Genomic DNA, 23,670 nt, shown 5'->3' with positions numbered 1-23,670 from the left:
ATAGTTTAATTTTTCGACAAGCTTGTGGACTAATTTTATAACAAATGAAAAAATAGAAAACCATGTTAAAAAAGAAGAAGGAGAAAAATAAAAGGAGAAGCGAAGAGAATGAAAAATAAAAAAAAGTTAAAAGATAATAAAAATAAATTACTTAAAGTAAAAAATATAAGGACCAATTGTAGAATTTAACTTAAATTTTTATTTAAAATGATGATTGTTAGCTTACCATTATACTATTAATGATAATTAATAGTTTAGAGACTAAAATGTGACCTGAATGAAATAAAAGTGACTATTTTAATAGTTTATCATTATTTAAATTTGATGGATTTTCAATTTATAAAAAGGATTTATTATCGTTCAATTTAAATTATATTTTAAAGTTATCTATCGGTTCATTTGCCGAAAACAGTAATAAGTTTTGGAAAAAGGGTAAAGCAAAATTACGGTTATGGTATTTGTTTGGGGTTGTTTGCATTGTAAGGAAGAAGAGAAGAAATTTATATTAAGCTACTAGTGTGCTGTTTGATTCTTAAGAAAATCCCTAAAAAGAAAAAAAAGAAAGAAAAAGGAAATTACTTTGTCTGTGGGAAAAGTTGGAGAGCCGCCATGTTTGGCCGCCGGCGGAGTGCATAAAGAATCTCCCCAAGCCAAACACTGCCAGATCTGTCTTTGAGGATACCATTTATTGGCCGTTAGGGTTTCACCGTCTCGATTTTCCGATCGTCGTACAACTGAAGCGTTCAATTATATGTCATCTCCATAAATCTCAATTCTTTTGTTTGCCTCCTAATTTAGCAATCGATTTTTAGATTTTGGCGTGATAGAAATCCAATCCCACTTTGTTTTTGTTTTTTTTTTTACCTACGAAAGGAACGAGAAATAAAAAAAAATTACGGAATTCGGTCTCAGAAATGGGTGATTTAGTGCCTATTTACCTCGTCATCCTCGCTTTTTTTTGTACTGCTGGAGCCATTGCGTTGGCCGTTCTTCATATCTACAGGCATCTTTTGAATTACACCGAACCTATTTTTCAGAGATACATCGTCCGCATCATCTTCATGGTTCCGGTCAGTTTTTTTTCACTGCTCTCTTTTTTGGATTATTATATAATTTCTCATACTGGATTCGTTTTCTTTGTGCCTAAATTTCACAGGTTTATGCCTTGATGTCTTTCTTGTCCCTTGTTCTACCACGGAGTTCAATCTATTTCAATTCCATCCGGGAAGGGTTAGTATGCCCGACTGTGTGTGTGTTTGAATTGATCGTTAGTTTTTATTTTGCACTTCATTTCCGAATTCCATATTCTTCTAATCCGTTATCCCATTTAAGTGTGTATGCTACGTATGTATATTTGGGTTGATGGATTAATTGATTAATTGATAGGGATGGTGTATGGATATCAAAATATGTTAAAATTGTTAAGGTCTTCTATTCAATCATAGTGGTTCACTAACCATGTTTTGCTGGCTTTTATAATTTTCTTTAACTGTTATCCCCTTTAACTGTTTCAGCTATGAAGCTTGGGTCATTTATAATTTTCTTTCTCTCTGCTTGGCATGGGTTGGAGGTCCAGGAGCAGTTGTGCTCAGCTTGAGTGGTCGAGTTTTAAAGCCATCTTGGTATCTGATGACATGCTGCTTGCCTCCTATGCCTTTAGATGGGTGAGTATTGGATGGAATGCAGTTGGTTTGAACATTTCATTGTTGTGCAGGTCCATGCATGCGGGAGTTTAGGCATTTGTGGTATCGAAAATATCTTTGCTTTCATGATTAGTTTAGATTTGGGAATTGACATTTAATAAATGGTTTAGAGTTACAAAATGCTTAGCATTCATTTCTTGGGTAATGTTTGTCAGAAGTTCACTTTTTCATTTGAGAATATGTGCCTAAGTAGAAGGGTTTAAGCAGCTTGGTTTGTGGTGTGGTTCAAGGAGAAATCATAAGCAAATCAATAAAACTAAGGCTCAAAAACAAGTAAGATAGAAGCAGATCTGTTAGAAAACACAGAGTTCAATCAACCTTTAGCTTCTGAAGTCTATTAATTAAAAAGAAAATTAGTAAGTTGGGCGTTAATCTGCTTTACAGTTTATTTATATTAGGGTTACAAGAACAGCTTTAATGCTAGCACTAGATTTAAACTCTAAACTTTAGCTATCTATCAGTATGTCTAGTGAATAAGATTAAAATAATAAAGTAGCAGTGTAGTAGTTCCTGCATCATTCTCCCCAGCTTGGAAATATCCAGTGAGAGTAAATAGCCTTTTATTTTGAGATTACCCTCGCCAAATTGACTAGAGTGACACATTTCCGCTAACCTGTCTTTTGAAATTATGGGGAAATTGACAATGCCACTTGATTTTATTGTGAATTGAAGATAAAAGATCAGATATCAAAGCAGCATGATTTAAATGAACTTTGTCAATATGGCTTCTAAGGTAAGGAAGAGCTATGTGCTTGTGCCATCCCTGTCTAGACCACTTCCAAATGCTAGTACAATAACAGTTCCTTTGAACTCTTAACAATTTCTGCCTCATCTTACCTTAGATCTTTACCTATTAGTTTGATATGGGTAATGTTATTAATTGCTTTCATATTATACCCTAAATTAGATGACTGGAGTAATTGTGATTAGAATTAAATTATAACACTTTTCATATTACATCTTTAGTAATCTCAAGTTATAGGATTGTTTATATAAATAAGATCAAGGACTTGACCGTTAATCATTAATACAAATGTAATCAAGAAACTTATAGATAATATGAAGACCATTACTAGATATATTACAATATAACAAGTGTATTTTAGACAAATCATTGGCCCTACACTAACAAATTCCTCATTATATCTAATGTCATGATTGATTGGAAACTTGATAAAAATTTATTTTTTGGGACTTTCTTGTACTTTACACTTCATGAATTCAGCTTAAATTTGATTGCTTGCACGTGAAACTGCAATGTAGGCGATTTATACGGAGATGCAAGCAAGGCTGTCTGCAGTTTGTCATCCTGAAGCCCATTTTAGTCGCTGTTACACTCGTATTATACGCCAAAGGAAAATATAAAGATGGGAATTTTAGTCCAAGTCAAGCATATCTATATCTTACTATCATCTATACAATCTCTTACACCGTAGCTCTGTATGCTTTGGTGTTGTTTTACATGGCATGCAGAGATCTTCTTCAGCCATTCAATCCAGTTCCAAAGTTTATCATCATAAAATCTGTGGTTTTCTTAACCTATTGGCAGGTAAAATCTTGTGTGCCTGTTATTTCCTCTCATACTCATGCATGCAAAAAGAAGACAAATCCTTTGTTTTTGGCTTTTAGATACTTTTATCTTTCCTTCTATTTCATTGCATCACCCCTTTGTTGCTTTTTGGTGATAATCATCATTTAGAAATCTTGTTAGTATCTTTATAGCAAACCTTGGGGATGGTGAATTCTGGTTACTGGAATGCAATCTTTCCTAACCTGTTTGCTGTCCACATTGATATCATCTTCATGTTTTGTTTTATAGGGGAGGCTGTTTTTCTATATTTTGCTTTCCCTTTTTATACTGATGTCTAATCATAAGACAGCAGTTCGAAGTTCCGGAAGTGCTGTGACGGCATTGTACAATGTATTAAACCCTGTAAAATAGAATGCATGCCTATATTGATGGTTATCCATAACATCTTGTGTTGTGATGGCATTGTACTGTTTGTAAACCTCATCTAGTTGCATAGGTGCTAAATAAACTCAAAACATCCTTTTCTTTTATTTCCTTTTGCAGGGTGTTATGTTTTTTCTTGCTGCAAAATCTGGATTTATTAAGGATGCTGATGCAGCAGCTCAATTTCAAAACTTCATTATATGTGTTGAGATGCTTCTAGCTGCTCTAGGTCATCTTTATGCATTTCCATATAAGGAGTATGCTGGTGCAAATATTGGTATGTCTCGTGGTTTTACACGAAGCCTTGCACATGCCTTGATGTTGAATGACTTCTATCATGATACTGTTCACCAGGTGAGCCTTCTGTTGCCATTTCCCAAAGGTTCCTCTACTGGATTCTTCTTCTTTTGTTTAGGGTTATTTATGGTTTTTATCATATTCGCAGTTTGCACCTACATATCATGATTATGTACTGTACAACCATAATGATGGTGATGAGGGAACAAGGAAATACCGGTCGAGGACTTTTGTGCCAACTGGGCCCGAGATGGATGCTGCTAGAAGAAACAAACACATGATTGGAAACAAGCTAGAAGATATTCAGCTATCCAGTCTCCCTTCATATGGTACAAGCGCTCCCCAAAACCCTAGCTCTGTACCAGATTCTACAAGCGGTGATCTTACAAAATCATCACTGCTTGTGGACCACTCAAATTCTTATTCTGCGCCATACGATATGTCACTTATTGACATGGATCTATCCACTTACCCTTCAAAAGTTCCTGCAGTGAAAGATACTGAACCTAGGTGACAAGTGTGTAGTAGCATCCTTAAGACAGGCTAGAAAGAAGGCTGCATCCTCGGGGACTTAGGTTGGAGTAGGTGGAGTGAGGGTGGAGTCGGGAGTGTCTGACATAACATTATTTCTGACATTGGACAGCCTCCTATGTGAAGTTGTGTGTTGGTTGGTGATTGGTGTGGATTTGCTTACGACCTCAGCTCCCAGTATTTTCTCCCTTTTGCCTGTGTTGATTTCAGTCACACTGTAAATTATGGTCACTTTGTAGCTCTCGTAGTGGAGCATCTGCCTGCTGGTAGTTGTCTGATTTTGTCGCTATATGCTCTGTAGATGCAAAGCACTTTAGGTCATATTTGAAGGATCTGAATTGGGGTCATGAAAATTTGGTTTCAACTTTTGATTCACTTTCAATCTTGATTCTGTTTTTGCTTGTTATTCAAATGATGTCACCATTTGGTATCATACTATACTATACTTGCCCTAGTATAGCATCAAAGGGTTGGAGTAGTTGTTTTTCTTTCAAAAATTAGATGGATTCATGTATTTTGTGGTGTCATAATTATTTATGTATAATTAAGGCTTGTGTCCAATTATATGTGAGACTTAAAGAGTCCTATATATATATATATATACTTGGGAGATGAGTCATTTGGCATTTTGAAAGTTTCCCCCAAGTTTTCTCAATGGCTTCCACTCATGCCTTATTCAGTGAAATTCAACGATTCCATTGTTTGTGTTTGCTTTGACTCAATTGACTAAAACGGCAGGGTAGTATTACGGCCTCATTCTTTAAATGGTTGTAAAAATAGCCACCAATTTTTTTTCCCAAACCAAAAATCATTTTAACCTTAGTTTCAACCAATGGTTGGCAGAAAAATCAAGAAGAAACAGAAAGAATGATGAAAGTGAAAGAAACAAAACTAGTTTTGGAAACTTAATATTATTGAATATTGAATTAATTCACAGTCGTCATAAATGAGTTTTTTTTTTATTGGTGGAAAGAGTGTTTAATTTCTGAGGTAGTAAATTAATACAAGTACCTTACATAAAAAAGTAAATTGATTATTCTACCAAATAGTAGATGGGTTTTTGTACATCAGTATGAGGTAAATATGGCCAATCACGCTAGTTTTTAACAGTATAAATGGATAAAATTTTTATAAGAAAAACTATTATATTTTTAAATTTAATGTACAAAGACTAATGTACCTTTTTTCTAAGAAAAAAAGACGTAATACAACTTGACCCTTAGAGGTCTCCATGGGTTGGGCTGGGTTTGGGTTAGGCCTTAACAAATTTTTAAGCCTGTTTGATATGCTTGGGCCTGGCTTGTCCTTATTAAAATTTTTATATAAAAAATTAAAAATATAATACATAAAAAACATTAAAATAAATGTTTTCCAACAAATTGAGAATAAATTAAAACAAGTATTTATACTTCAATTACACCAAGATAGGTATAATTTAACAAGCAAGTGCTTCTCTCTACAATAGTAACAAATTTTAAAATAAAATATGACTTATACAATATCCAAACAATAACAATAAAATAATAATATCATAATAGTAAAATGGCAGCAACATAGAGGCAAAACAACAATTTTTTTTTCAAATTCGGATCAAGTCCGAGCAAAAAATCTTACCCGAGGCGCGACTTATTTTCTAAATGGGCCTTATATTTTTGCCCAATACTATTTTTTGGAGCCTATATTTTTATTCAAATTTTCTCATTTTTTAAATTAGACCTGACCTATAGACATATCTATTCTATAGTATAAAGATCTCTATGATAATTTTATAATGATTTATTGGATAATTAGAAACGAAAAACATTATGTTGACATTATAAACAAACAAAAGCAAAACAGTATCAATTAAATATGATATACATCCGCAAATACACACACATTCCTTTCCTTTGCAAATGATTGGATTCCACTCCTAACATGGGCTTCAATCATTGCACATGCGCACCTCCCATATATATACATATATTAACAAGCAAGTTTAATATATATATTAAATGTTATTTGTTTATATTTAATTCAACCGATATCAGTATTATTGTTAGTATAAAAGGATCAATCGTTTGAATATGTTAAAATACATTATTTTTTATTTAAAAGTTCGAGAGAGACTATAAATAATTTTAAAAATTATATATAAAAAAATAGATATGATAATAACTTATAATAATCCGGAAAAGAAAAAAAAGAGAAAATATGTACAAAATTACAATAACTGTATGTGGATGCTGGCCATGTGTGGAAAAGAAGCTACAAATACAATATATTTATAGATGCTGCAGCTGGAATACACTTAGGTTAATTACAATGCAAGGAATGTGTTGTAAGGTATGAAAAACAGCCAAATTTTATAATATATTATACTATGTACATAGTATGCATTTGACCCTAAAAAACAACACCGGCCGTTTATTCCCTCTTTGTCCCGCACTGTTTACATATACTCTTGCATATTATATAAAGAGATAATATTTTATTTGACCCTCCTGACTTTAAGAAAAAAATTGTTTTATTCTTTTATTTAATTTTTCGTCCTTTTTAGCTATTAAATTTGTATTGTTTATCAAATTATTATACATGTAGATGTCATATCATCAACAGTGGTGAAATTAGGAGGGTTGGTAGCGACCCTGACTTCTCCTAAAATGAAAAATTTTCATTTAGACGCTTTATAAATTATATAATTTTAAATTAGAAATAGTAATTGTACTCTGCCCCCAAAATGATAAAACTTTTATTTAATCTTAATAGACTATTAAAATTGAAATTATATTTTACTATCGTAAAAATATATAATTTAATTTCTACCTCCCAAAATACTTTTTGGCTCAATCCTTGATCATCAATTATAAAAAGTATTTTAAAAAGTATAAAATTATAAAAAATAAATTTTAAAATTTTAAAACTAATTAATTGTCACGTGTATGCCATCATTTGGGGTGATTTGACAAACAATCAAGAGCAAAATCAGGAGGGTTGGCAAAAGGCCTAACCCCTAAAATAGAAAATTGCTCATTTAGACCCCTTTATAATTTATAAAATTTTAAATTAGTGATGATAAAATTACACTTTGTCCCTTAAAATGATAAAATTTGAATTAATTTTATAAAAATTATAAAGATATAGACTATTAAATTTTTAGCCCCCTAAAAAAAATTTTAGCTTCGTGTATACAAGTTCAAAGACTTAGAATAACCGAAAAATTAAATAAAAGACTAAAATGAATTTTTTTATAAAGTTTAAGAGAAATAAAAATCAAATTTTCCTTTTATATATATACATGATTGATCATCAACTTTGACCACGTACTTCATTGAAGTTCAGTGAAGACTTCAAGTTCCATTGTTATTTCCTTTTTCTTTCTTTGCCTGTGTATTAATCTCAATGGGGCAAATCCATTTGGAAAGCATTTTGCGGGGACATGCAAGGCAATGCCGTCGCTACGAAAAGCTGCTATCGCCGCCGCCGCAGCCGCAGAATGACGGGAACAAGGTGGTAGTAAGGCGGCGTCCGAGGAGGCGGTGGCTGAAGAAAATGAGCGGAGGAATACGGTTATCATCATCACGTTCCATAAAGCTAAGACTAATGTTGAGTTTAAAGGCATTATCAATTGTAAGGTTGATGAATGCAGGTTTAGAATTATTAAGTAGGAGTCCCATGGCCATGAATGTCATCTTCTCCACTCACTGGGGGCTTCCCACTCTATCTAATCTCTCACTTCACCCACAGGTCATTTGAATTTCTTTTTTGTTAAAAATATATTATTATTTTCACAAAATTATACATTATATTTTAATTTGATAATGAAAAGAGTGTAGCAAAACTTGCAGAGATTTATTTTACTTTATTTTTTATTTGTAATTTGGATTTATGGAATTGAGATTTTTTAATTTAATATATATACAAGTGGAATCTATTTATTGGAAAGTAAAATTTAAGTAGCTCGATACCTATTAAAGAGTTAGGTTATTTGTCTAAACTTGAAGATAGATTTGATCTCGTTCAAAAAGTGGGATGGTTTGGGTAAAATTATAGACACGAAAAATGAACTTGGGCAAAAAAAGAAGCCCGTTTCCTAAATGGGTCGGGCCTCGAGTAAATTTTTTTACCTTGGCCCGACCTAAATTTTCAAAAAAAAAACTGCTGTTGTGTTTGTTGTTGTTTTGCTGCCATTTAGTTATTATATTATTACTATTTGGTTGTTGTTGTTCAAATGTTGTATAATTATTGTTTTATTGTTAAATTTGCTATTATTTTAGAGGCATTTATTTGTTAAGCTACACCTATTTTAGTGTTATTTAAGCATAAATATTTTTTCATTTATTTTCAATTTATTGGAAAACATTAAAATATTTATTTTAATTTTTATTGTGGTTGATGTATTATATTTTTAAATTTGTTTTATATAAAATAATATTATAAAAAATTTAATATGGGCGTGTCGGGTCGGGCAAAATTTTAGGCCCCTTTTTTGAGCATGGTTCGGGAAAACGGGCTTAAAATTCTATTAAGACTCGGTCCATGGTCACTTCTACTCAAAGGCTTGCCCGAAATTTGAGAGGATTTGGGTGAAAACATTAGGCTTGAAAAGTAGACTTCTGCAAAAATTTAGACCCATTTAAAATATGGGTTAGACTCTCGAGCCTAGCCTATTTCTAAGTTTATAATATATTATAGGGATGAAAATCAAAACTATACATTAATTTTGATCCAATGTGCAAAATTTTTTTGAAAGTATCCAATGTGCAATGTTATACATAGACTTCGATTTTGTGTAATTTTATATATGATTTTTTTTGTTTGGTTCAATTTTCACAAATTACTAACAATGTTATCAAGTTAGCACCATTTTACGTTGACATATTGCATATATAAACAATTATATTAATCCAATGCGAAAATAAATATATGTATTCATTTCTTTAAATGTGTACAATTAAAATTAAATTAAAGTTTCATATATATATATGAACCACAATTCAAATTTCAGGTGTATAATTGCACCAAATCAAAGATCATGTATCAATTTGATATTTACCCTATATTATATTATGTAATTTATAACACATTAAAAATTAAATCTACTACTAATATATAATACTATAATGTAAACATATTTAAAAAAAAGAGTTAAATTACCCATTTATGATTTTAATAAATAAAATTTTAAAAATATTAAATTAAAAATAATATAAATATTCGTCAAAAAATAAAATTTATATGAACAAGCCTAAAGTTCGGGCTTGGGCAATCATAATATGTGTTAATATCATGCTTAAGTCTGGTTTAGCTCATAAATATCTTTAATCCAACCGTTAAATTTATCAATATAGTTGTACTTGTCATGCATATAAATTTTAAATTGATTCGATATTTCTACCATATTAATTTCAAATACTGTTTTTATTAATATATATTTAATGGTTGAAAGTTTTTGCATAAAATAAATAGTTAGATATTTTTAATTTACTCAAATTTTAATATGCATTATCTACATAAATGGAATATAAAATATGATGGTTTGACTGTTAAAATATTAATTATAGAAAATTATAAATTTATGTAAAACCACTTGAGTTTTATACCGATTTAAGTGGATCATTCCCTATGTGTGTATATATATATTTGTATGATTAATATTTTAACAATTCAATTATCATATTTCATGTTCCATTAATGTAGATTAGAGTTGTCCAACGACCGAGTAAGTCTGAGCCGACTTGGATCGAGATTGGACAATGATTGTTTTTTTTATCTTGGCCAAACCTGAATTTAATTTAAATACTTAAAAAATATTTTTTAAAAAATTTAAATTTAGTTATAAAAATATAGAGATATATTTTTAGTTTTTATTAATATTGTGAACATTGAAATGAGATTGAGGGTCGAGCCGGCCCAAAAATAGGCTTAGATTTGAAAAAAATTTTGAGCTGAATTGTGGTTGTGGTTTGGCGTAGCTCATGAACAACTCTAATGTAGATCATGAATGTCAAGTTCGGTGTAAATTAAAAAAAAAAGTCTAGCATCTGTTCTTTTTGATACAATACCTAGAACTACCTATTGTCCCTCCCTAACTGTTAAATATGAGGATAATGCACTTCAACATACTTAAACTCATGACTTCCTGCACTGGCAACAATACCGATACCAATCGAATTAAGCCCCAATCGAATTAAGACTCAATCGACAACTCTATTTATATTTTATTATCTATCTTAATTAAAATAAACATTTGTCTAAATCAATAAAGATTTAATGAACAAAAAAGTAAAGATTTAGACATGAAATTGATCGAAGTTATTATTTATTAACAAATTGTTTCACTTGTTTGGAATTATATTTTTCTAAGAAATAGTTTCCTTCACTTACTAGCTACATAGTGAGGGGAACAAAGATATGTTGTATGGCCAAGCACAAAATACATGGACCTTTACTTACTTAATGGTATAAGTACCATGGAAGTCCCTATATTAGGAGTCAAATTATATTTTACTCTTTTATATTAAAAAATAGACAATTTATTTTATGTATGTTAGATTAAAGAGCAAATTGGTTTTTTTTGTTAAAAATTTTCTCCATTTGTACTATTAAAATTTGATGTGGTTGACAAAATAACGAAACAACTATATGTGACATGCCACGTGTACCTCATGTTGATGTATATAGACTTTGGATAAATGTTAATATTGGACATGTAAATAATTGAGGTACCTAAATGCACTGTAACTCGAACCACTAACTAAGATCTCCTATAAAATTTAGGGTAAACTATCAAAATAGTCATTTTTGTTTACTATTTGAAATATTACGTTTTAGCCACTTACGTTATTGTGTTGTAACATTTTATTCACTGAGCCATTAATTGTCATTAACGATGTAACGGTAAGCTAACATGGCATGTTAATCATCATTTCAAACAAAAATTTTAGGTTAAATTCTACAATTGGTCCCTATATTTTTTTTTCATTTTGAGCAATTTAATTTTTTTCTTTTATTTTCTTTTAACTTTCCTTTTTTTTTAACTTATCATTCTCTTTTATTTCTCCCTCTATTTTCCTCCCTTCTTCATTTCTTTTAGCTAGCCCACAAGCTCACCTCACTCGAAAAAAATTAAATTGTTCAAAAAAATAAAAGTATAGGGACTAATTTTAACAAATAGAAAATATAGAAAAACTACGTTAAAAGAAATGGAGAATGGAGGAAAACAAAGGGAGAAACAAAAGAGAATGGAAAATAAAGGAAAATAAAAGAAAGTTAAAAATAAAAATAAAAGAAAAAAATTAAATTACTTAAAACGAAAAAATATGGGGACCGATTATATAAATTAACCTAAATTTTTGTTTAAAATAATGATTTAATATGCTACGTCAGCAAACCATTATACCGTTAACGGCTCAGTGACTAAAATGTTACAATGTGATAACGTAAGTGACTAAAACACAACATTTCAAACATAAGTGACTAAGAAATAACCTGAAGTAAACAAAAGTGACTATTTTGATAATTTTTCCTAAAATTTATAAGCAAACTTGGTATCACATGAATCCTTAACAAAGCTAATTTAACACAATTTTTTAAATTTGACCCCTTCAAAATAATTTTAATTTACATAAAATCCAGAGCTTTGCTCATTTTTCCAAAGGAAGAAAACAAAATAACTGGCCTTAAAATTTGGCTGTGAATGCAAATAGATTAATAATATTTTGTGTATAATACAGATGGAATATGGAATATTATTGCTACATTGCCAAATTGAAGACAGTGATAGACGAGCTTTGTTGCTGACCCTAATATGGTATCTTCTAGGAATTTCAGTCACTAATTACAACCCAAATTTTGACGATGAATCTAATGTCACTAACGTTACAATTTATGTCTTTTGATATATATAGCATTTTTTGTGGTAAATTTATTTTGGAGGTCCCTGTACTAAGATTCAGATTGCATTTTGTATCCTTCACACAAAAAGTAGACAAATTAGTTCCTATACGTTAGATCAAAGAGCAAACTAGTTATTTCTGTTAAAAATTTTATTTTTTTCTATTGTTAAAAATTGGCATGGCTGAAGGAATAATTAGACAGTTACACATGTCGTGCTGTGTGTACCTCATGCTGACATACATGAATCAATTTTGAATAGTAGAAATAGATAAAAATTTTAACTAAATAACCAATTTACTCATTTTTTGAGCGAATGGAACAAAATACAATTTGACTCCTAGTACAAGGACCTCCATGATAATTTTACCTATTTTTGGTATACTATAAATATATATGGAGTGAGTTAGTATTTTGGGTAACTCTCATCTTCTTCATCAACTACTTGCAATTTCTGGTCATCATCAAACATGGTAATTAATTCAATCTCTTCTTAATTTCAACATTGTTCATTGCTTTTTATGCTGTAATTAGACCTTTTTTCTGTCAGCATTCTGTTTGGATCAAAAGCACTTTCATATTTTTACTTGGAAATCATGTTTTACATGTATAATTACTTTTATATTTAATAAAGTGTTAATATAACTTTTAGTCCCGGAATTTAGAAATTAGGTTGATTTTGGTACACGTACTTTTTTCCTCTTTGGTACTTGAATTTAGCAATTAGGTCAATTTTAATCACTGAACTTGGATTGTATCGAAATTTGATAATATGGTACTGTGAGATTGTGCCACATCATCACTTGAATTCTTTTTTTTCTTCTAATTTTCAGTTGATAATGGGATACAATCTCAGAGTGCTACATCATCAAACTTTTACGTTTGTCAAATTTAGGAGCTAAAATGGATCTAGTCACCAAATTCAAATAACAAAATACAAATTGGACCTAATTGCCAACTTTAGGGACTAAAAGTTATATTAATCCTTTATTAAATGATCACATATTTATTTATTTATATAATGTATATAGAATTATATTGAGCATGGGCATTGTTGCCAATATAGGAGGACGTGGGTTTAAGTGCATTGAAGCGCATTATCCTCCTATTTATGAGTTGGGGAGGGACTATAAGTAATTCTAAGCATTGAATCAAAAAAGGCAGATATAATCAAAACTTATAATGAGATTGTTTAAAAAAAATATTTTTTAAATTTTAAATATGAAACATTATTAATTTAGGCGGTTCTTATTCAATGATAAAATGTATTAAAAACCTAAAAATTTTATAATTTAATCACGATTCTTATTCAATTACTATTAGAAAAATCGAATACTATTATTTTCTCGTAGCAATGGTAAATACTAAAAATTTTGAAACCATCATTTTCTAGTATTTATATATATATATATTTATTTCGAACCGAGCTTTTCACAATAATCGAGCCAATTGATTCAACTAACTTTAATATATATCTATAATAATAAATATAAAATATATCATTTAAATTAATCTAATTTTTAACCCAACAAAATAAAGAAGAAGAAGTTGATTCACTGATTTAATTGATGGATATTAAATTAAATTAATTAGTTCTATTGAATAATTGATTGTATTTGGAAGTGGTGGATTAAATCAGTTAAATCAATTGCTATCTTAAGCAAAAGCTAATATACATGACTTTGATTACATACAGGAGGCCCAAGAGATGACCGGAGACCATTACAAGAAGAAAGGTGGATTCAAGGCTTCCATTTTCATTTTTGGTAATTAAACCAAACCCTTTATTTTATTTATTTAGGTTAGTTCAAAAATATATTAGGTTTGTTGAAAATTAGTTTAAAAAAGTTCGATTTAAGATCAAGAGCGGAAGTAGAAATTTTTTTAGTAAGTCGAAAGTAAGTTGTATATTTTAAGAATGTTAAAATATAAATTTATCATTTTAATATTTTATTTATTTATAATAAAGGATTAAATAAAAAATTTTATCATTTTAAGGAATCAAAGTGTAATTTAACCATTTAATAAATTAAATCTTATACATTTTAAAAGATCAAAAATGCAAATTTTCATTTTAAGGGGTCGGGACTCCTATCAACCCCTGGCGTGAGGGCGAATAGATAATTTAACTAGAAAGTGATTTTCTAAAATAAAGCTAATATGATTTTGGAAGGTAACAATGAAAATGACACCCTCTTTAGTGAATATCTTAATAGGGCGAACCCCCCGTGGATATCTTTACTTTGGAACAAAACAATTAAAACAAAATAAAATTAGGCTCGGCCAACTGGAATGTGTTTTATCCATATAGGGGGTCCTCTAGTTGAGAAGATCCATTGACCTAAGACAAAGAGAAAGGTCTATCTATTTTATTTAATTATTCAGTTAAACCAATGATTTGTTATTGGTAGTAAAACATCGATCCCCCTGTTGAGATCTAATTCGATCTTCATAGATTTCGCGAGATATTTTCTTACGAAGTTTTGTTATAACATCTATAACTGCCTCGAGTTTAGGGGGACAACCCAGCAAATAGGCATTCACGGGAATTAGATTATCAACCCCCCTGAACAGTGCTATAAGAATCAGTTTTGAACATCCCTCCTGTAATTGTACACGCACCAATAGCAAAAACATATTTAGGTTCGGGCATTTGTTCATATAATCTCACTAAAGAGGATGTTGTTTTCGTTGTTACTGTTCCAGCTGTTAAAATTAGGTTTATTTTAATATGAATTCCTCTTCTACTTTATGAAAAATAAAAAAGTTAGTCTCTTTATTTTAATTCATCAGAATTTAGTCCTCGTATCTTACAAAATTTGAAAGTTAATTCAATCGAATAACATTGTTTGACCTAAAAATTAGTAGTTGAACCATTTATATGCACGGAAATAACAAAAATCAGCGGTTCAATCATTTTTATGCAACAAATTAGAAAGAAAGAAAGAAAGAAAAAAGAAAAATAAAAAAAATTCAAGTTTATATGTTCACTGACAACCGGATTAACTTCTCAATTTTGATGAAGTAGAGGGATAAAATTTGGAATTAAACCTATTTTGAAACCATTTCTAAACTAGGGTTTAGTTTTGATCTAAATTGCATGTACATATCTAATGTTTTCATTTTTGCAGTGCTGGTGTCATTAGAAAACATGGGTTTCATTGCCAACATGGTCAGCTTGGTCCTATACTTCATGTATGTTATGTTCTTCAATTATCCCAATTCTGCAAACACAGTTACAAATTTCATGGGCTCGACCTTCTTGCTCTCCCTTATTGGTGGCTTCATTTCTGATACTTTCATAAGTAGATTCACTACTTCTATTATTTTCGGATTCATTGAAGTGCTGGTGAGAACTTAATTCCGAAAAATAAAATCTTTTTAGTTGTTAAATATTAAATATTGATCGAGCATCATGCTGATAACGTAAAACTATTGTTCTTTTTGAGTGTCGTTGAAGAGTAATTCCACGGAAAATCGACCTGCTCCCGGAAAATAGAAAATAATTATTTTAATAACAATATTTTTACATTTAAAATGACACAGAAAATTTTGTTTTTTATTATTATTAAATTACACATCAACCGAGGAACTAAATCTCCGAGATGAGTAATGCAATGCAGGGACGAAAACCATAATTTGACCCAGACCCTCCCCTCCTTAGAGGCTTAACTAAAACAAGGTTTTAATTTGCAGGGATTGGCATTGGTAACAATCCAGGCTTATTCAAAGGATTTGCAGCCCGCATACTGTGGCAAGGCCAGCTGCATAGACGGTAGCAAGGCAGTGATGTTCTACTTTTCACTGGGGTTGTTGGCATTGGGGGCCGGTGGGGTCAAGGGAGCTCTTCCAGCACTCGGTGGTGACCAATTTGATCATAAAGACCCCAAGGAAGCCAAAGCTCTAGCAAGGTATTTCAACTGGCTATTGCTCAGTACTACACTCGGAGCCTGTGTCGGAGTGACAGGGATCGTGTATCTGACCACTGAAAAGCACAAATGGTATTGGGGTTTCTTCATATCAACTGTGGCTACCTTCATAGGTTTCACTGTTCTTGCACTCGGCAAGCCTTTCTACCGCATACGAGAACCCGAGATGGCCGATAGCCCCATCGTAAGGATAGCTCAGGTTCAGTACTATTTATCCCTGCATTTCATTTCTTAATGGATATATCTACAAATAGAAACAAGGGTGGTGACAAAGGTGATAAACATTTCTTTTGTGTTATGATCATAGGTCATAGTAGTAGCCATAAACAACAGTAAGCTAGCTCTGCCGGATAGTCCAGATGAATTGTATGAGATCAGTAAAACCAAAAATGATTTCAGGGAGGAAATAATATCCCACACCAACCAATTCAGGTAATGCATGCATGAATGTGATGTGATGTGACTGCATGATAGCTAAACATGTTTAAAAAAAAAAATTCGGAAACCAACTGTGATTCATGATTCTTGGTCAGGTTCCTAGATAAAGCTGCAATTGTTCCGAAAGATTCAAAGACAACACCATGGACGGTGTGCACAGTGACTCAAGTTGAAGAAGTTAAGATACTAACCAGGATGTTGCCCATTTTATTCAGTACAGTCATAATGAACACATGTCTGGCGCAGCTGCAGACATTCTCAGTTATGCAAGGTAATTTCATGAATCGCAAGATTGGAAATTTCAACGTTCCTGCTGCTTCGATCCCGATAATCCCACTGGTTTTCATGTCCATTCTGGTCCCCATCTATGAGTTTTTCTTTGTCCCTTTTGCTCGAAAAATCACAAAACATCCATCGGGCATCACGCAACTCCAACGTGTCGGTGTGGGGCTTGTTCTGTCAGCAATTTCAATGGCTATTGCCGGTATTGTTGAGGTTAAAAGAAGGGATCAAGCTCATAGGGACCTAATGAAGCCCATAAGCCTCTTCTGGCTCTCCTTTCAATATGGAATATTTGGAATTGCAGACATGTTCACTCTTGTGGGACTGCTGGAATTTTTCTACAGGGAAGCACCAATAGGCATGAGGTCACTCTCCACATCATTTACGTGGTTAACACTATCTTTTGGCTACTTCTTAAGTACAGTGTTCGTCAATGTCATAAACGCCATCACGAAAAGAACCAGTTCAAGCAAACAAGGTTGGATTCATGGATTAGACTTAAACTCGAGTCACTTAAATCTCTTTTACTGGTTTTTAGCTATCCTTAGCTGCCTAAACTTTTTAAACTATTTGTACTGGGCCTCATGGTACAAATACAAGACAGAAGAACCTGATCATAGTGAACCCAAAGCTATGGATTTGACTACCGAACAGCTTCCCATGGAGGAAGTACCTGATCCTACTGAAGCCAAAGGTGAGGATTTGAGTACCAGAATGCTTGTTGCGGAGGAAGAACCTGAGCATACTGAAGCCAAAGCTAAGGATTCGAGTACCAGACCGCTTCTCGTGGAGGAAGGAAGCACCGTGGATGGAGGAGTAACCGAAGTACATGAAGGTCCCTCTTCTGTTCAAACAGAGGATTCTAAGCAACAACCTACAAGTTGATGAGAGCCATAAACATGCGTGTGTGACAGCAAATAATAATCATTTCATCAATTCAAAAAATCAGTAACCCAGAGCCAGAGGTTGGCCAAAACAAACATTTTGAATACATTCTATTTATGTCTTAGATAGACCGACATTATTTGCTTGGATGATGGACCTTGATAATGAATTTACATATGCAAGCAACGATTTCAAGTCTCGTTGACATACCAAAAACTGAGCATATTCTAACTTGCATTGTGCTGAAATTAGTATTCGGTTGACCATCATCATCACCATAGAGGTCCAATCCTCGCAGAGAAAAAGCTTCAGCCTCCCCATGAAGCAAAATAGATTCAAATCCTCCGCTCAAAAAGCTAACAATTATAACCTACACTTAAATATATATTTGGTGTTTAATACTTTCTTCAAACCACAATTTGATAAAACATGATATAAATCAAAAGTGCTCTCACCTATCAGGTAACTTCTTATCTCCATCAGTTGATCTAAAAGGTACACTACCAGTGATTTCCGAGGCTCGACCATTCTCTTGCACTTCAGCTGGCTGTTGAAAACTTTCATTTGCTGTTCGGTACTAGCATTGCAAAATGAATATCAAATTTGATTAAATTCAGCTAGACCAAAAATATAGCAAAATGTTCAGATGAGTGACAAGTTAATAGAATCCGACACCCTTCTTCTGCCATCCTTATCTGTGAACGTATATATTCCAACTCCTGCATTATAAGAACTAAGAAGCATAGTGCTTCCTCCTTGATGAAAAGATAAAAGATTTCTTTAATCTAACCTAACAAGAAAAATTGGTCAGGTTTACCATGAATTTGTCTACATGGAAATCATTATCACATTGACTAGTCATCAAGGGTATGCTTCTCTACCATGTGAAATAGCTCTCTCTTTTGCCTCAAGACAACCTTCTCCTAGTGGCAACCGAAACCCGCTTGAGTAAATATTAGAACTCTTCTTATCTTTTTCTTTCTAAAGAAAAATATGAATTGAAAAGAAACAAGAAAATTTTCCTAACCTGAGTAGATGTCTGATTCATTGAGCTATTGATGTTAGTATTCTGTGCCACTTGTGAGTTGATATTCTGAATTAGGTCCTTTGAACTAGAAGCTGTAGCTGAATCCATATTGTCCATAGGACCTCCCAGTCCACAGGCACTCAATCCAATGGCTGATTTCATGAGGTGCCCACCAGGAATAGGAAACAAAGGTGCACCTGGCACCGACATTGGAAGTCCTTGACCATGAAGACCATATAGCCGGAGGTTAGCTCCTGGCATCTCATGGAATGCAGTCGAACCTGACAAATGAGGGCCTGGGCCAGAAAAAGGTGCTCCACAGACTGGAGGCACCTGAACCATAGGGCAAGCAGAAGCTACAGTATTCGTTTCAGGAAATGGCATCCCAAAACCCATACCTAGACCCATTCCAAAACCCATGGATGAAAAATACGCCATTTGAGTGGCATGCATGTGTTGCATTCCAGTTGGCAACATCATCGGTGGCACATATAAGCCAGCTCGCATAGACATAATCTGCGAAAGGTTGGTAATTAATAAATTGAACTTATTTGATTACCCTTCAGAGAATCAAAATTGAAATATACACCAAAAAGAGCAGTTAGAAGAAAGATGACAGAGATCTTACCTGCACTTGTAGTTGGAGCGTCTTAAGATATTCAATTGCTTCATCAAGCATTGAAGCTTTGTCCACCTTGTAGTGTCAAAATATAAAATGTCAACAGCTTTAAAATGCAAAAGCTATCAGGACTTTGATGGTCTGTTTTAAACTACTTATAGAATAAGCAAGGATATGCCATGAGCTCATTGATCTACTCCCAGAATCACATCTGTTTCTAAGAAAAATCCCTTGATTTAGTTTAAAAAAAGGTTTACCGTATTACCAACCTTATTGCAGTTAGGTATGAGCTCCTGTAAAGCACGCATCTTCTCATTTATCCTATCCCTTCGCCTCTGTTTGTGTAATTCCATCCAGATCTTACAATCAGAAACAGCCATATGAAAGACAAATATCAAATTATTGAACTAATGAAATGCTCTTCCTCACCCTTTCAGATAAATTATGCACTTCAGCTGCTCCGCTTCTCTTGAACCCCTTACCTCCTCGAGCAGGAACTGCTTTTTTCACACCTACAGATTCTTCTTCAGCATCCTACACATAATTTGGTTAGTTGGTTTCAATGGCAAAGGAAAAATGAGTTAAAAGCACAGCAACACGAAATAAAATTATATCCTAAAACTTACTTCACTAGGACATTCAAACTCCTCATTATCATGGTTTTTTCTCTTCAAATTATTTACTACTGGATCGTCAGAAGCTCTTTCTACATTATTTTCACAGCAAACAGAAGCAGCAAGCACAGACTCTACAGCCTTACCACTCTCTGGCAGGCAATTGGAAGCATTTTCACCAATAACTTGACTAGATATTTTATCACTTTTTGGGACATATTCTTCACAGTTGGCATTATTTGGTTCAGCAGCAACTGGCTCATCTAGAGACTTAGCTTCAGATTGTTTTATATCAGTCTTCATCGGCACTATTGAAGAATGGCAATGTGAAAAGGTTTCCTTCTGTAACTTGATATTTGAATCAATGGCCTTGGAACCAACAGGCCCCCTAGTACTGGCTGCAAACCCTGTTTCCTTACTCTCAATCCTAGCCATAGCACCTATATTCTGAAGACTAGCTTTAACAAGAGCAGCAGGACGTGAAAAATGGGAAAAATTCATCAAGACAGTATTATTACAAGGTGCAACTTTATCTTGTTTCTGCATCTTAACACAACGCAAAGTCTCATCTGACGGTTGAACTCCCATCGTATCTCTGAAAAAGGCATGGCTCGGCTTATTACCAATACTCTCCAAATTTCTTGATCCAAGATACGATGAAGACACTTGACATAGTTGTGGCGACTCACTGGTACCACTTCTCAGCCTAGCTTCGTCATCTGCCGGTTTAGGAACCTTTGCCAACTTTCCTTGTTTGAAATCCGCAGCAGCATTTAGAGAACCAGAAAAGGAATCACTGATGGATTGGCGTCTTTGATTAAATGAAGCTAAGCTACTATCAGTTGGGATGTTATTTGTACAGAGCCCAGATAATCCAGGCAACATATCACAACATTCATTCTCTGAGTACTTTAACCAAGGCACCACATCATCATCATGAGACGGAGCCGACATTGGAACTTCACTCGATACCGCATTCACCACCCCAAACTTTCCCATTTTTGAACTATTTCCTCCATTGCCTATATATTTATCTCCAATCTTAAAACTGTGGGATTGTAAGCTGTTACAAACAGGAACCTTTCTAGCTATACTAGACTGACCTTGCATCGAAATTTGACCATTCTCCCAAACCAGTTCAACAAAATCATCCTCAGGTCTGCATTCGAACAGATAGAGAGCAAAAGGGGATACAATCAATCATACAGCCAAAAAAGAAACAACACATATGATTGAATCCACCATGTAACAAATGAAGTTTATAATGTTTAAATAGATCAAGGAGTTAGAGTAAAACTGAACTTACACAATAGATGGATCAGTTGAACTTGAAGGGTTCTTGTCTTGAGATGAATCGAGCTTCCCCCTAGCCATCCGATATAGCTCGGATAGAGGCATGGTGAAGGGCTGAAAACACCCTTTTTGTTTTTGCTCAGAAATAACCCAAATTCAAGCTGCTAGCCATTGCTACTAGTAACTCACTCTCATCACTGTTTTTAATCAAAAGAAAACATAAATGAATGAAGCCATGAAGGATTCAAGAGGAATTAGGCTTTCCCTTCAAAAAAATATTAAAATAAATTTAAAGTTAAATGATTTTATGACTTTGTAATAGAAGGATATTAGTAATTTTTTAGGTAAATTATTAAAATAGTTATTTTTATTTCTCTCAAATTACATTTTAATTGATTATGTTAGAAATATTATAGTTTAGTCATTGAGTTTTAATTGTCATTAACGGTGGAGCAGTAAGCTGATCTGGCACGTTAAACTATCTTTTCAAATAAAAATTTTAGATTAAATTATATAGTTGGTCCCTATATTTTTTTTTATTTTAAAAAAGAAAGTTAAAAGAATATAAAATAAAAAAATAAAATTACTCAAAATGAAAAAATATAGGGACCAGTTGTTTAATTTAACATAAAATTTTTATTTAAAATGATTATTCAGCTTACTATTTCAGCTTACCGTTATACCGTTAACGATAATTATCGGTTCAGTGACTAAAATATTACAACACATTATCGTAAGTGACTAAATAATAACATTTCAAATATAAATAACTAAAATATAACTTAAAAAAAATAAAAATAACTATTTTAATAATTTACACTAATTTTTTCCTTTTGCACTTTTAAACCATAAATAGATAAAAAGACTGGGGCATTGGGCACAAAATCATGGATTATGATTGAGATAGGGGGCTATTGAAAACGATGTTTACTTGAGAAAAGAAATGTAATTGAAGACAAAATTATCTTCTAAGTTCTCATATTTTTCATAAATTTAGAATTTAGTCATTTAAAAATTTAAATTTAATTTTAACACAACTAATTTTATTTTTAATTCGATGGTGTGATATTTTAAAATAAAAAAATAGTTATGAAACTATTGTAATAAACTTGAATTTAATAGAAAAATTTTAAAGATATTAATAATTGAACTACAATTTTAAATTTAAAAGTAGCACTAAATTCTTTAAAATATAAATAAATTTTAATTTATTTTAACTAATTATATAGATATGCTATATATAAGGATGGTTATCATGTACATCCATGGCGTAGTTTTTTAATTAAAATTACTACCAATATATCAAATAATTACTTATATATAATCAAATTCAAGTGGATTTTAATTTAAATTGTAATTATACAACTGCAAATTTATCTTATTTTATATATCGTAAATCTCTATATCATGTTTGATAATATAAATTGTAACTATACGATTACGTCATTTAAAACTCTAAACAATAAACAAAGTTTAAAATCAAACCATGGTATAAAAATCGACAATACGATTATTAAAAATTAATAAAAATAAATAAATATCTAAGCAATTTTATCTAATTACTCGATATTTCATACTAATTGAATTGGTCTCTCTCTAGCAAGGGTGGAGTTAGAATTTTTTGGGATTGAAATTAAATTGTATAGTTTTACAATAGTAAAAATATAATTTCACCATTTTAATAGTCTGTATTTTTATAAATTTTAAAGGATTAAATCATTTTTTATCATTTTTTGAGAGGTCAAAGTGTAATTTTATCATTACTAATTTAAAATTTTCCATTTTAGAGGGTCGGATCCCTACAAGCCCCCTAGCTCCGCCACTGCTCTTTAGCGTTAAACATATAATCATTGTTATTATCTATTGATCCTTGACAAAACATAAAAAAAAAAATACTATGTAATTTAGTGAGTTATTTAGTAGATCAAAATATATAAGAAATTATCTCTCGTATTTAATCGATTTTAGTATTTTGAAAAATAAACATTTTAAGCAATTTGATTGTAATTTTTATAGTTACCAGCGTAATTACTTCAATTCTCACTATTTCTTAAAAATAGAAAAGTATAATTGAATACTCTAATTACATCCAATTCAGTGATACCTACTCATTAGAATAATTAATCAAATATGTAATTACAAGCAGATATTCCTAAATTTAATTATTACATGACATTTCAAACTTTCTAAATAATATTTAAAATATTAATATTAAATTATACT

At 31.9% G+C, this 23,670-nt stretch overlaps 3 protein-coding genes across 7 annotated transcripts; 2 read left to right on the top strand and 1 right to left on the bottom strand.

The window, feature by feature from the left end:
• The first annotated feature begins 352 nt into the window (after positions 1-352).
• LOC108479693 (uncharacterized) lies at positions 353-5,046 on the top strand. Its single transcript, XM_017782429.2, has 6 exons — positions 353-1,070; positions 1,157-1,230; positions 1,515-1,664; positions 2,967-3,252; positions 3,778-4,011; positions 4,103-5,046. The coding sequence occupies exons 1-6, from the start codon at positions 915-917 to the stop codon at positions 4,466-4,468; spliced, it is 1,266 nt and encodes a 421-aa protein (XP_017637918.1). The 5' UTR covers positions 353-914; the 3' UTR covers positions 4,469-5,046.
• A 2,820-nt stretch (positions 5,047-7,866) lies between these two features.
• Positions 7,867-17,989, top strand: LOC108477915 (protein NRT1/ PTR FAMILY 4.5-like). Its single transcript, XM_053021368.1, has 5 exons — positions 7,867-8,211; positions 14,057-14,126; positions 16,043-16,488; positions 16,597-16,721; positions 16,823-17,989. Exons 1-5 carry the CDS (start codon positions 7,867-7,869, stop codon positions 17,892-17,894), a joined length of 2,058 nt encoding a protein of 685 aa, XP_052877328.1. The 3' UTR covers positions 17,895-17,989.
• LOC108479827 (transcription factor PIF3-like) lies at positions 15,847-21,769 on the bottom strand. 5 transcript variants are annotated; one of them, XM_053021954.1, is made up of 11 exons: positions 21,461-21,763; positions 20,167-21,313; positions 19,970-20,074; positions 19,810-19,875; positions 19,550-19,615; positions 18,922-19,437; positions 18,350-18,471; positions 18,105-18,264; positions 17,683-17,883; positions 16,919-17,347; positions 15,847-16,506 (listed from the first exon to the last, which is right to left on the bottom strand). In XM_053021954.1, the coding sequence occupies exons 1-8, from the start codon at positions 21,550-21,552 to the stop codon at positions 18,258-18,260; spliced, it is 2,121 nt and encodes a 706-aa protein (XP_052877914.1). In that variant the 5' UTR covers positions 21,553-21,763; the 3' UTR covers positions 15,847-16,506; positions 16,919-17,347; positions 17,683-17,883; positions 18,105-18,257. The 5 variants fall into 5 exon arrangements, with proteins under 5 accessions (XP_052877914.1, XP_052877916.1, XP_052877915.1 ...); XM_053021956.1 differs by having other exon boundaries at positions 15,847-16,533; positions 16,919-17,883; positions 21,461-21,769; XM_053021955.1 differs by having other exon boundaries at positions 16,919-17,883; positions 21,461-21,769.
• Between the last annotated feature and the right edge of the window lie 1,901 nt (positions 21,770-23,670).

Source organism: Gossypium arboreum, chromosome 11 (assembly GCF_025698485.1).
Source record: "Gossypium arboreum isolate Shixiya-1 chromosome 11, ASM2569848v2, whole genome shotgun sequence".
Classification (NCBI taxonomy): domain Eukaryota; kingdom Viridiplantae; phylum Streptophyta; class Magnoliopsida; order Malvales; family Malvaceae; genus Gossypium; species Gossypium arboreum.
This window is presented reverse-complemented; position numbering and strand designations above follow the sequence as displayed.